This window comes from Nicotiana sylvestris, chromosome 6, assembly GCF_000393655.2.
Source record: "Nicotiana sylvestris chromosome 6, ASM39365v2, whole genome shotgun sequence".
Lineage (NCBI taxonomy): Eukaryota > Viridiplantae > Streptophyta > Magnoliopsida > Solanales > Solanaceae > Nicotiana > Nicotiana sylvestris.
Window position 1 is genome coordinate 133,875,260 of NC_091062.1, and position 14,409 is coordinate 133,889,668.

At 40.9% G+C, this 14,409-nt stretch overlaps 1 protein-coding gene across 4 annotated transcripts in view; it reads right to left on the reverse strand.

The window, feature by feature from the left end:
* The window catches only part of LOC104211397 (uncharacterized), a 30,665-nt gene extending 16,513 nt beyond the window's left edge, over positions 1-14,152 (reverse strand). For 2 of the 4 annotated variants that reach the window (XM_070147541.1, XM_070147542.1), the window contains exons 1-4: positions 13,864-14,152; positions 13,644-13,734; positions 13,423-13,541; positions 9,388-9,463 (exon numbers count right to left, since the gene is read on the reverse strand). In XM_070147541.1, the coding sequence (XP_070003642.1) occupies positions 9,388-9,463; positions 13,423-13,541; positions 13,644-13,666 (218 nt within the window). In that variant the 5' untranslated portion in view covers positions 13,667-13,734; positions 13,864-14,152. Of the gene's footprint in view, positions 1-9,270; positions 9,464-13,043; positions 13,353-13,422; positions 13,542-13,643; positions 13,735-13,863 lie in introns of those variants that run through there. The other 2 variants (XM_009760446.2, XM_009760445.2) reach the window with 2 other exon arrangements.
* Positions 14,153-14,409: the final 257 nt, after the last annotated feature.

Here is a 14,409-nt window from a genome sequence, read left to right on the forward strand (position 1 = left end):
GGTCTCAATGCTAGACATGCCATGGTTTGCCGACATTGCCAATTATCTTGTTACCGGTGTGATTCCGTATGAGCTCTCTTCTAACCAAATGAAGAAGCTCAAGCGGGATTGTTTGGACTACTATTGGGATGAGCCGTATCTTTTCAAAATTTGCACCGATGGTGTAATTCGCCGGTGTGTTCCCGAAGAAGAGCAATTGAGTATTGTGGAAGCTTGTCACTTTTCTCCCTATGGTGGCCATCATGGTGGGGCGAGGACGACGTCTAAAGTGTTGAGTTGTGGTTTCTATTGGCCTTCTTTGTTCAAGGATGCCGGTGACTTTGTGAAAAGATGTGATGAATGCCAACGTGCCGGAGGGATTTCGAAGAAAGATGAGATGCCCCTTAACACGATTCTAGAGGTTGACATTTTTTATGTTTGGGGGATAGACTTTATGGGACCATTCGTAAGTTCTTGTGGCAACACCTACATCTTGGTAGCGGTTGATTATGTGTCAAAATGGGTTGAGGCCATAGCTTTTCCAAATAATGAAGCTCGAAGTGTGGTGGCGTTCTTGAAAAAGAGTATCTTCACGAGGTTTGGCACTCCACGTGCTATCATCAGTGACAGGGGTTCTCATTTTTGCAACCGGGCTTTTGACTCTTTGCTAGCCAAGTATGGGGTAAATTACAAGGTGACCACTCCTTATCATCCTCAAGCGAGTGGTCAAGTTGAGGTGTACAACCGTGAGATCAAGAGTATTTTGTCCAAGACTGTCAATGCAAATAGGACCGACTGGTCGAAGAAATTGGATGATGCTCTTTGGGCTTATCGTATAGCTTTCAAGACTCCGATTGGTATGTCGCCGTATCGGTTGGTGTTTGGGAAGGCTTGTCATCTTCCGGTAGAATTGGAACATAAGGCTATGTGGGCCCTGAAAAAGTTGAACTTAGAATGGGATGTCGCGGCAAATCTCCGGGTTGAGCAATTGAATGAACTTGATGAATTTAGGTTTCATGCTTACTACAGCTCGTCCTTGTATAAGGACAAGATGAAGTACCTTCACGACAAGTATGCCCTAGGGAAGGAATTCAAAGTTGGTGACATGGTTCTTCTTTTCAACTCCCGGTTGAGGTTATTTCCGGGCAAGCTGAAGTCTAAGTGGAGCGGCCCATTCGAAGTGGTTGGTGTAACTCCCTTTGGTGCCATTGATCTAAAAAATAAGAATGGTGAAGTTTTCCGGGTCAATGGGCATCGTGTCAAGCACTATTTAGGAAAGATTGATGACAGCCACGTGGTGGCACTCATTCATTTGAAATGACTATGATTTTAACACGCGTCGTGCCGCGACGTAAATCAGGCGCTTCTTGGGAGGCAACCCATGTCTTTTTCTTTTTCTTTGTTTTTATGTTGTAGAGTAGGACTTTTGAGCTGATAATTTGTGAAGTGTTGAAGGGATAATGTTGAACCAGCGCAGGGCAAAAATGGTCAGTCTCTGAATATGGCCTACGCGGCCGCGCAGCAAAACAGTGCGATCCGCGTAGGTGTGAGCAGCTGAAAGGCTAAGACCCAGAAGACCCAACGCGGCCGCGTGACATTTCTGTGCGGTCCGCGCTGGAGGACCAAGAAGTACCAAGTCTCTGAAAAAGTCCCACGCGGCCGCGCACCAAAACAGTGTGGTCCGCGTGGATTGAACAGCTAAAGTGAAAGATGCAAAATCCAGCGCGGTCCGCGTCCATTTCTGTACGGCCGCATTGGTAGGTGGGTACTGGGTCCCAGGGCTTTTCTATAAATAGAGGCCTTGGGCCTCATTTTAACCTTTTCGCCAATTTTACACCTGAGCTCTAATTTTCACTGTTCATCAACATTAATTGGGCACATAGTTGAAATCTCATTAATCCCTGGTAACAACTCTCATTAATTTCAATCATAGTCTAATTTTTGTTTTGTTTAATTGCTTTCTACTAGTGTAACTTCTTACTTTCGTCTTTTTCTTCTTAGTTTAACTGTTAGATTAGATTTTTGTGTGTTTTTGTTTAAATCATGGGCATGGAATCTTGTTAAATAACTGAGTAGGGACACTTAGGACCCAAAAAGGTGAACAAAAATTGAATTTAATTGAACAAACAACCGGCTCAGTTAAATTAGCCCTACGCGGCCGCGCATCATTTGTGCGCGGTCCACGTGACTCTGGATAAGAGATAATGAACCTCTCTGCGCGGACCGCGTATCATTTCTGTGCGGTCCGCGTGAGCCCAGCGCGGTCGCGGTCCAAAACAGTGCGGACTGCGTGTGAAGAGTTTAGAGAGGTCAACATTTTGGCATTTCACCTGCGCGGACCGCGTACCATTTCTATGCGGACTGCGTCGGTGTATTCAGAGAGGTATGTGTTGGTGTCAGTATACTGTGCGGACCGCGTGCCTTTTGGTGCGGTCCGCGCCCCTCTGCCTGTGTAACTGTGTCTGCACTCTTTTCATTCAACTGAACTGTCCACTTCACCTTATGTGCTTATACTAACAATGTTAGACATGTATTCCTTGCAGACAATGGCTAAAAAATGAGCGGGCAAAGAAATACAACCCGGGAGAGGGGGTTCCTCCCGAGGAGGGAAAAGCAGGCGGATTGTGAAACTCACTCCTCAAACCAGGGAATTGATAAAGAAAACCTGGAAGATAATCCGGGAAGCTGATAGAGCTGCATCTCATTCCACGGGGAGTGAGTATGCACCTTCACGGAGCATTACCTCGGAATCTGCCCCCACCCACATGTCCACTTCATTTCAGCTCCGTGATTCCCCTTCCCCGGATCATGATAATGTAGCCTCCTCCAAGAAGCCGATTAATGTCATCTCGGACTCGTCTGATGAGTCCGTAGCAAGAGAATAAGAGCAATACTCCACATCTCCCACAACTTCATTATCAGGGGAGAGTGGAGGATATGCTGAGGGAGGTGAGCCACAGGTCGGGGGATTGAGCGTACTAGAAAATCGGAGGCATGGGCAGACAGGTTTGTTAGTGAGGTTGCTTTCCACATATTCCGAGAGTGGTGGCCCAGAAGGAAACTTATTCCGGAGAGGAAGTTCATAGATGCCGATCTTGTCCCTCTCAACCCTCATGTGCAAGCACAATTCCGCACTAGGGAGGGTTGGGGCTTCTTCAAAGAACGTGTTGAAATGGCGAATGAGTATATGGTGAAGGAGTTCTACAGCAATGTTCACCATATAGTTTTGGACTCCAAAGTAACTAAAGTGAGGGACAAGATAGTTGTGTTTGATGACAAATCGTTGAATGAATTCCTGGGGTTCGGAGAAGAGGATGAATCGCAATATTTAGAAAAGCTAGCAATGAAAGAGGAGGTTCGTCCTTGGTTGGCCGAGCACTTGGCAGCCCCGGGTACAGTCCCAGTCTGGTTGAAAGCACAAGAAAAGATTTTTAGGAACACCCTGAACTTTGAAGCCAAAGGGTGGTTGACTTTCGTGTGTAGTCGACTTGACCCGTCTACACATGATCACTCCATTCCCCTCCCTCGTGTTGTCTTGGTAGCATCTATCATGGCGGGTTTCCCTCTGAATGTGGGTAATATTATGTCAAGAGTGATTTCTACCGTTGGTAATGAGACCCAAACAAACTACCCTTTCCCAAACACACTTTCTTTGTACTTCAGAGAATTGAAAGTAAAGAAAAAGAAATATGATGTCAAGGTACCTCCGGTGGCCCCGTACTCATGGTATAGTCAGTTGGGTCCAGACAACCCGGAGAGGGGCAAGAAGAATGTGGCATCCACTTCCACCGCACCTGGTCAGTCTGAGGAGCCAACGGTCATTGAGCAGCCCAGTGAGCCTTCCACCATTCCTGCTACTGATGAGGCATTGCCTCCAGGTCCGTCATCAGCAGTTGGTCCTTCTATTGCAGCTGACCCGGTAGTCCCTTCATCAAAGACTCACCGGTTCACCGCAAACCAGCTCACCCACTCCCTTGCCAGTTTGAACAACTGGATGTCAGCTAAGACGTCCAAGTTGTCCACATTAACCACTGTTGTACAGGCACAGGGAGCGCCAGTTACTGTTGAGATTCCTTCCTTCATTGAGGAGGCACTGAAGAATATCCTGGCCAACCAGGAAAAGATGATGGCGACGCAGGATATCTTGACTAAGGTGGTCGGGGCGCATGGCAAAGCATTGGAGAAATTGGCTCGGGAGCACAAGAAGCTGAGGAAGCAGAAGGCTTCAAAGGAGTTAGTGACACAGTTGAGAGTGGATGTGGACAAGCTCATGGCAGATCAGTTGCCACTTGACCTACTATTTGGGGACCCGGCTATAGAGCCAGCAGCTGCACAGGTACAGGAGGAGGAGCAAAGGCCGAGGAAGAAGAGGAAACTCCCTATCACTACGGGAGTTGTGATTGAGGTAGCACCAGTTCAGGAGAGTCCCTCCACTGGCCCACCAGTTGATGAGCCAGTTCTTGATCAGGCACCTGGCCCAGCAGCACAGCAGCAGCAGGCCGGGGACCAGTCTGAGGTCCCCGCCAATACAGAAGACTTAGGAGCCATTGACCAGCACAGGGTGACGGATGAGGCTTGAAGGGCCTTTCAATATCCTTTCTTTCATTTTTGTGCTTATTTTGATAGTTAGCATTGGGGACAATGCTAGCTTTTATTCGTGGGGGTGTGGACCTACTATTTGGATTGACTGTTGGATTACTGTATAGATTCTTTTACTTTCTGCACATTCGTAGTTGTAGATGACTTGTATATAACTGTTCATTCTAGATGCTCTCAAACTCTATGTATATATTCATTCTCCCTGGTTGTATATTCTACTCCCTTTTTGTACATATTCATTCGGTTTCATTTTGGTTTTCTAGTTTTCGTTAAAATTTTTCGTTTTAGTTGCAAAGTTAGGCTCGTAGTTTTTTTTGTTTTGTTTTGGCGTTTGCAATAAGCCCTTGGTTTTCTTAATGCCACGGTTCTTTCCAAGGGTAGATGTTGTATGAACCGGGTGGCTCTTCCCAATGATAGATGGCGTGACAACCTTCTTAAGGGTTTGAGTCCGTTTTTTATTTTCTTTTTGATTTTCCAAGTTTTTGTAGTTAAGGGTACCTCAGGCAAAGCTTCACTTGGGCCTAGCACATTTGCCTTTGGTCCTATGGTCAAAGACATTATGTTGTGTTTAGGATGGTGAAAGTTGTGGCCTTGAGACTCTTGTGTTGACCAAATAATCATCGTGTGGTCATTTTGGACCATTGTGCGCTTGAATCATATCTAAGGTCGTTGTGGGCCCCCGACTCCGTCTTTGGCAATCCTTGAGTGTGTGTAGTGAGAATTCGAATCGTGAGCCCAAGTACCGAGCCGATGGTCTAGAACTTGCCCTGAATGTCTGTTGAGGCGAAATCATAGGTGGAACTTGACTTGAGACGTGATTATAGGCTCTCCTTGATCCAAAACGCAAAAATTTGAACAATTTCCATAACCTACCAATGAAATAATCCCTAGTTCAACCCTTTTAAGCCTTAAACCTTTTTCATTCATGAACCAAGCTACAAGCCTATACCCGTTCTTAACGAGACCCTCTCTTGGCACCCAAATCTTCCCTTGAGTAAATATCAAATGTCTAAGTTTGGGGGGAGAGAGACAAGAAAGGCATCAATGTGGTAAAAAGGCGCAAAAGCAAAAGAAAAGCAAGGCGATGAAAAAGAGAAAAAGACAAAAAGAAAAGAAGAAAAAGGGAATCCAAGGACAACAAAAAAGTGAAAAAGGTGTGGAAAATGGTAAAAAGGAGAAAGAGTTTGAATTGCATCAATGTGGTAAAAAGGCGCAAAAGCAAAAGAAAAGCAAGGCGATGAAAAAGAGAAAAAGACAAAAAGAAAGAAAAAAGGGAATCCAAGGACAACAAAAAAGTGAAAAAGGTGTGGAAAAATGGTAAAAAGGAGAAAGAGTTTGAATTGCATCAATGTGGTAAAAAGGCGCAAAAGCAAAAGAAAAGCAAGGCGATGAAAAAGAGAAAAAGACAAAAAGAAAGAGTGATAATGTGTCTCTCTAACTCCTTGAAAGAAGTGAATTACTCAATTGAGTCAAGAAAGTGTGCCAAAATAAATTCAAAGAAGTGTTTAGGGGAAGATTGAACTCATTTGAACAAAAACACGTCCTACCTTTACCCAAAGCCTTCACAATGACTCCTCAAAAGCCGTATATGATCTTGAGTTGAGGGAAGCCTACATTAGTGGATACTTACATAAGGGGCAAGCATATGGTACTTAGAGCCGGACTTAGAGCCTTTTCTTTATAAGAGATGAGAGAGAAGTCCATTCACCTCGATTTGTGTGCAAATACTCTAAAAAGGTGAGGTTCACTTAGGGAACGTCGAAGATGTGTGAGTTTGGGTTCCACAATGACCAAAGAAATTGAGAAAGGTTCCTTGATGAAATGTGTCAGCTCTTGATGCTCTTGTGTCACACTTGACCCACAAGCTTTCAAAGTTTAAATGTGTTAATGATGCATTCGTATTGAAGGCAATTGTTAGTCCCAATTGATGCTTGTTGAGGTTACTTTAGGATAAGCAGGAATTACGTGGGTGTTGTCCATTGAGGGGTAGGTCTCATTTTATTTGCTTGAGGACAAGCAAAGGGTTAAGTTTGGGGGAGTTGATAACTATGATTTTTACATGTTTTATACCCATTCTTACCTAAGCTTTGTGCATTAACTGCTATAAATTTGTCCCAAAATGCTTACAAGTTGCGCTTGATTGCAGGTTTGAACGACAAGATGACAAATACCAAAGATCGGCTCAAAAAGGAGTGAAATCTGTCAAGTGTCAAAAGACAACTAAAAGGGGGAACAAAATGACTTGTGCGGTCCGCACTGTTTTGTCACGCGACCGCACAGGAGAGTTCAGAGGCTGGGCATTTTCAAGGGCAACCTGCGCGGTCCGCACTGTTTTGCCACGCGGCCGCGCAGGAAAGTTCAAAGGCCATGCCATTTTTTTAGTCAAGATGCGCGGTCCGCGCCTCTTTTCACGCGGTCTGCGCCCCTTTCCATGCGGTCCGCGCCCCTTTTTACGCGGTCCGCGCCTAAGATTGTCAGAGACCCAATCATTCAAGGCAAAAGCCCACGCGGCCGCACACCTAATCAGTGCGGTCCGCGAGGATGAAGTTCACGCGGCCGCGCGTCACATTTGTGCGGTCCGCGACCCCAGTGCCAGAAGCAAGATATGAAGACCCAAAACCCTACGCGGCCGCGCGTCATTTGTGCGCGGTCCGCGCCAAACCCTCAGGGGTATTTTTGTCCGGTTTTTCCTGTGTAGTATAAATAGAACATTTTACTTTTTAGGATCGGTTTTTTTCAGTTTTGGTTTTTTATCAGATAGGAGCTGAACTCGAGACTACATGGTTTTAGCCTATTTTGGGAAATTTCTTCTAGTATTAACGTGGATTTGAGTAGATTAACATTGTAATTAATTATTATGTCAATTTCATCTACTATTTCTTCAATTTATGTTTCTATTATGGCTAGCTAAACCCATTAGCTAGGGTTGTGGCTCAACCCTAGTGTGGGTAATTAATGGGTGTGATTGTTTAGTGCATGAATGATGTTGGGTATTTGTTATTTGGATTAATCTTATGTTTTCATTAAGATTTGGTGGTTGCAAACACTAAGTCTAGCTTAGTGAGTCTTGACTCTTCTTGAGAAAGAGAGTCTATGACCCCAAGATTAATTCCAACAAGGAATTGGGATGGACCCATGAGAATGGTAGCCCCAATTAACGGGTTAAACCTCGAGAGAGTAATTACCCAACTTGAACCATGAGTTGCTTGGGCAAATTGGCCTACCCAATTGGTCTCGAGAGAGTCAATTGGGCAAAATCACTTTCTCTACCGAGAGGTGTGAGAGTGGGTGCAAAAGTGCAACAGTTATAGCATAAGTCCCATATTCATCATTCTTGCATTAAGAATCTCTACCCGTTAGTTGACCACCTAGATGCATGCCATGACCCTAGTGCCTTTCTCTATATTGCATACAACTTAGAATCAATATCTTAGCCTAACTTAGCTTTAAATTTGTAGTTGCTATATTGTATTTGATAATCAAAAGAAAACCAAAAATGTTAGAAGATCAATTAGGAGCTAAAACATAGTCCTAGACCATACAAACACTCAACTCCAAATTGAAGCTCTCTGTGGAAAATTGACCCCGATACCGCTATTGGATAAAAGTATTAGCGCCCACTCTTTCTTAGGTTGAGTCCGCTGCGATCACCCATCTGTGCACATCATTTCTTGTCGGAGGCTCATCCTGACCAGCAAAACTACCCACCAAGCATTTTTGCAGCTTTTCAGATTCATCTGAGGGTTTGCCACCAGATATTCTGATCAGATTATCTGACAAAGACGCTTTTTGAAGACACGCTTCATCTGTTCTCCATTTGCTCTTGTCTAAAGCCTCTTTGTATGATTCTTCTCCAACTAATTTCTATAAATTCCTCCTGAGAGGAGCCTTTGTGGACAATGGAGTGCTATTAATGAGATTTTCTATATTCCTAGCATTTATGACCCACCCTGCATATGGAACATTCTCTGGTAGAACCATAACTGTTCTTTTATGACCCTATACTGAAATTAAGCAGATTGCCAAATTTATTATGCTTAAGAGAGCCATAAATGTCTGTGAAATGGTCCCCACTCTTCCATGTCTTGAAGATCCTTCCCTTAGGGGTCGTTTGGTAGGATGCATTAGAAAAGCTAATGCATGCATTGACTTTGTATATTAATAATACATTATTTGGTAGACATTTTGAACCTATGCATTAGTTATGCAGACATTAGTTATACATCCTATTTGGTATTATCATATGCATAACTAATGCATAGAAAACAATGGTATTAGCAATGCAATGGGTTTTAATGCATGCATTAGCTTAGTTAAAGACACAATTGTCCTTCAAAATTTATGCTTAATCAAAATATTAATGCAAGTTCAAAATAATCCAAATAGTGAGAAATAAAATTATATCCCTAGTAAATAAATAAATACTTAGCATATTTTCTTTTTTCTAAATAAATATTTAATTTTATTTTACAATATAGGTAGACAAATAAAATAATTTTTTAAAACTTTTTCATATAAAAACATTTCTCAACATATGTTTCTTTTAAAAAGTTAGAGTGTGGACTAGTTTTGATGGTATTTTTGTAAACAAACAATTCTTTTAGAAATTGTGCAATACTTTAATATATCAAACCAAACAATGGATAAGAAATATGCAGCATAACTAATACCAGCATTACTAATACACCCTATTCAACATTATTCTTATGCACCCTACCAAACGACCCCTTACACTTTGAGGCTTCCTTGAGAATATGACAGATCCACAAGGAAAGCTTTCTGCTTAACATCAACTTACAATAAACATACCTACTGCTTTCCACCCATTCGAACCAACATTCAGCACCTTCATTGTGAGCTTGAATGTCGAAACATTTTCCCTGACCTGAAAAACATCTTATGCTCCATGACAAGCAAAAAAGAAAATATATAAAACCTTGCAACTAAGAGGCTAGGGAAGAAAAAGGAAAACTAAAACTGCTCTCCAATGAAGGGAACCGGAGAAAGGAGAGGAATCTCCCTCCTAGAGGGAAGCAACAACAAGAACTACCTAGTAAAATCCCACATAGTGGGGTCTGGGGAGGGTAATGTGTACGCAAACCTTACCCCTGCCCCGATAGGGGCCAAGAGGCTGTTTTCGATAGACCCTCGGCTCAGAAAGACAAAAATAAAGTAAAAAAAACAAGAGAAGAGAATTCATTAGTAACTCCAATAGAAACCGTAATAGTAACATACACATAAAAACCGAAAGATGAATGACATGCAATAACAGTAACCATAATCTAAGGCCCGGGGCTAAGACAAACAACAAGAATAGTGTGGGTCCAACATAAACTGCAAGCCATCTAAGACCAACCCTAATCCAACCCCGCCTCACTCCCAGAATGAAGTAAGGAAAGCTTTACTACCCCTATCCTACAACCCTAATGTTTGACCTCCAGGCCTTCCTATCAAGGTCTGGGAGCATTTTAGTGTCAACCTAACCACTTCTAAAAAACAGCTACTTCATACTGAGCAGTAAAATGATAAATCAAACTAAATCATCCTGCAATAAGACTACAGGTAAGCCTGTATTTTTTGAAATTCAAGAAAAGCTTAAACTCTTTCGAGCTCTCCCCATTCCTTCTTCTGATTCTTTTGACTCAACACCTATGATATTTCTCCTGAAAGTGCATTCCTTTGATAGTCCTTAAAGATTGTGACCATAGAATATTGATTTTTTAGAAAAAAGAAAGGAAAACAACACACGAAATAAATGATTCCAGCACTAAACCATTTCATTTTACTACAAATAACCAAGTTGACAATGTGGTGAAGGGTCCTGTACATTCAAACAATGAGAAATCGGCACAGTGCTATTTGAAAAACAAAGTGCTCCAAGTTGAATGATCAATTAAGCAGGGAAACATGATAAGAAACTCATTATTCTGCAATCTGAAAATGAAAATTCGATCAACCACTACTTCAAGCAATACACTAAATAATCAAAAGCTGAAGCTTAATTAAAAGAAAAGGCTTTATCCAGTTAGTTTAGAAGATGAGCCCAGTATAAGCCAAAATTCTGAAGTAGTGAAATATGCCTTTGTTATAGTGACACAGCCTATTATAGACTATACTTCTGAAGTGATCGTTCATGTGTATTAATAGAAACAAAAATAGTGTTATACATGATTAAATGAGAGTTACGGACATGAAAGTAATTACGAAAAACAAACACCAAAGAGATAAATGGGAAATTGAGAAATTCCAAAAGAATAAAATTGAATATTAGTATTAACTAACACTTAATACTAACATATGGAAAAGAAATCATTGTCGGTTAGCATCATCGAAATGCTTCAGTAATGTCCAACTTGGAAATCCAAACATAACATTTTAATTGAAAAATCAAAACAGAGCACTCAACATTGCTTCATATCTCCTCCGAAATGGCTTCCCTAAACTTATCCAAAAATCAAAAGCTCATGCAGAAAAAGACCAAGAAAAAACTGCAGCCTAATTATCCCCTCCAAGAAATCTGAAATACACTAGACACATCCTTCAATCGAGAGTATATCCTCAAAATCTCATACCAACAATAGAAAGAAACAGACAATGGAAAAGTCAGCAAAGGAAGGTGCTAGTGAGGATGTTAGAGTTTTCAGAGATTATGGAGCAAGGAAGACGAGATAGCTATCCTAGAAGGCATGCTCAAAAACATTAGTTGTTGTAGAAAGTTCCAGAGATTATGGAATATTATTGGTCCAGACATGTTTTTTTTGAGATCACACATGAGAAACACACTATGTGTTTCCATGGACAAAAGATTGTATTAATGGGAAAGGACAATTTAAATGGTGGTAATTCAGGACAATGATCGAGTTTGGTTTTATGTGAAGGGAAGTGCTTATGACCGGGAAGATTGGTTCAAAAGGAATACTTGCAGAACTGGAAAGAAAGAGCATACCTTTTCCCTTGCCCATTTCTAAGTATGCCTTCGAGGAAAGCTATCTCGTGTTCCATGCTCCATAATCCATGAAAACTCATCCTTCGCTTTGCTGACTTTTCCATTGTCCGTTTCTTTTTAGTGTGGGAAAGCGATTATGAGGTTATACTCTCATTTGAAAGAGGTATTCACTATTTGTCAAATTCTTGAAGGGGGACCATTAGTTGCAGATTTTTCTTGGCCTTTTTCTGCATGAGCATCTGATTTTTGGATAAGTTTAGGGAAGCTATCTCAGAGGAGAGATGACATACACACACCACACTGAGTGGTTTATTTTGAATTTTCAATTGCAATGATTTGTTTTGATTTTCAAGTTGAATGCTAATTAATTACTAAAGCATTCGGTGATGCTAACCTACAGTGATTTCTTTTCCATAGCACTTAATACTAACATTCAATTATATTCTTTCAAAAATTCTCAATTTCCTATTGTTCATTCATTTCTCTCTCTTAGGTTTATTTTTCATAATTACTTTCAGTTTCTCATTACTCTAATCCAATATTGTATAATATACCCAAGACACATCAGAGCCACCATTCGAGGAAAATGGGGACCCATCAACTTACTTGCATATTATATGTTTAGGTTCTTACAAGGAAAAATGTACTCCTTCTCCCTAAGAAAATTAACACAATTTTCTTATTAATTTGTTTTAAAAAATGTTACTTTTTGAAATTTGAAAACAATTTAACTTCTCATTCTACCCTTAATGACAAGTTTTTATAGCTCTACAATATTATGACATTTAAGATCACATATTTCAAAAAATTTATCGTCATTTAGTACTATGTCATATTCATAATCACAAGATTCAAAAGCATTTTTTTTTCCTCAAGACAATATAAGATTTTATGGTTGAACAATTTTAAAGATTACTTAGTATGGAAAGGAAACAACAAGAAGCTTTTCTCAATGAAAGCTGCATACCAGCTCCTCTTCTTCTGGACAACAGGTCACAAACAGACTATGAGAACACATATGGAAAGTAAAGCTCCATTTAAGGTGGTGTGTTTCTCATGGTTGATCCAAAAAAAGGCATGTATGACCCAGGAGAATTACGTAACAGCAAAATATTCTCATATTTTATATATATATATACATATAAAAAAAAATCTAACCAAAATATATATATTAAACCCAAAAATCTAACCAAATACTCCATTAATATATACTTCTCCGTCATAGATGTATTCAAAGCACCCAAGATAAGTTACCAAATCTAGTATCCATCCCACACCCACACCTACGCCCATGTTGTGTTGACACGAGTGTGGCATGGATTTTAAAGAGTCCAAGCAACATAGGTTTCACATTAATGGCCCAGGAACTGCAGTCTTCTGCTTTCTTTAGTGGATTACCCATTTTCAACTACTGTGGTTGCCTTACATTATGAAAAATCTTTCTCGACGTAAAATGTTTTTAACCGATCATTTAACAGGCAGTCTATACATGAAAAAAGATCATTTAAGGGGCAGTCTCTACATGAAAGATACCAATTTATAAACATTAAACAACCTACTGAGCAGAACAGGGATTACAATTAAATCATAACTCAAATATTCAGTGAAAAGATCCATTTATAAGACTAAAGAAACCAAAAAATTCTTTTAATAACCGTGAAACCCCTCAAGGGCGAGTGGCGCACTGTTCGAAATTAAGTGGATAATACGCCTGCCTTCTATCATTCTCCACTTAAATACCAGGCATTCAAACCCGTGACATGTGCCTGAGCCACACATCACAAGTTGCGCTTGTACCACTAAACCAAAGCCTTGGGGGCTTAAGGACCTGAGAAATATGAACCTTAGCATTCATCCAATACATAATGAATGTTTGTTTGAATAGAGAAGTCCCTCACCGAAGAAAGTATCTAAAATAACAATACTCTCCTCTACACGAGTAACAACACAGAGTGCCACCAAACGCCTCCTTCGCTTGTGGATGCTTGCACTTATCAGGGTGAACAAGCAAAGACAACTGCGTATACGTAATTTATGTTAAAAATATTAGGGCGGGGTCACAAAATATGATATAAAAATGGACTCATTTGAGGCCAATGGGGATGTTTAAGACATATACCTTGCGATACTGCTTTTTGACATCGTCAATGGATGAATCAAACGACATGTTAAGGTATTCAAATGGATTCAACTTGAAACATGAAAGTATCCTGCAGATTTTTTAAGTTTTAAACCAAACGAAGAAATTAGAATTAAGCATATAAGCAGCAATATTTGAATTTGCACTTAATCTGCTATAAAAAGCTGTGTGTGTGTGTGAGAGAGAGAAGGGGCTTGACCTGTTAACTTCGTTATCGCGCTCAACCTCGCTGAGCTCAGCGAAGAATTGCTTGAGAAGCGCGTCCTCCTCGGCGGAGGATTTTCCCCGTGGCGGTGGTGGTGCGGCGGTGACAGAGCTGTTTTCTCCCATCTAATCACGCTTCCGCTGCGAATCTATTTCCGCCAGTTTACTCGTAACAACCACTCCACCACCGGAGATGAAAACTCCCAAAATGTTTACAGTTTAACGGGTACTCTAGTTCTGATGCTCTGGTTCTGGGCTCCTCTCTGAGTCCAACCCAAAATCATATGTGCCGAAATAATTATAGGGACCTGGTCCAGTGGGCTTGTGTGTAGATCTTATCAAATTTCGGGGGAAGTGCACCCACTAATAACATATATACTCCCTCCGTTTCAATTTATGTGAATCCATTTGATTGGGCACGGAGTTCAAGAAAAAAGAGGAGACTTTTAAACTTGTGGTGTAAAATGAGGCACATATATTTTGTGTGACTATAAATCATTGCATAAAGGTAAATTGTTTCCAAATAAGGAAAGGAGTCATT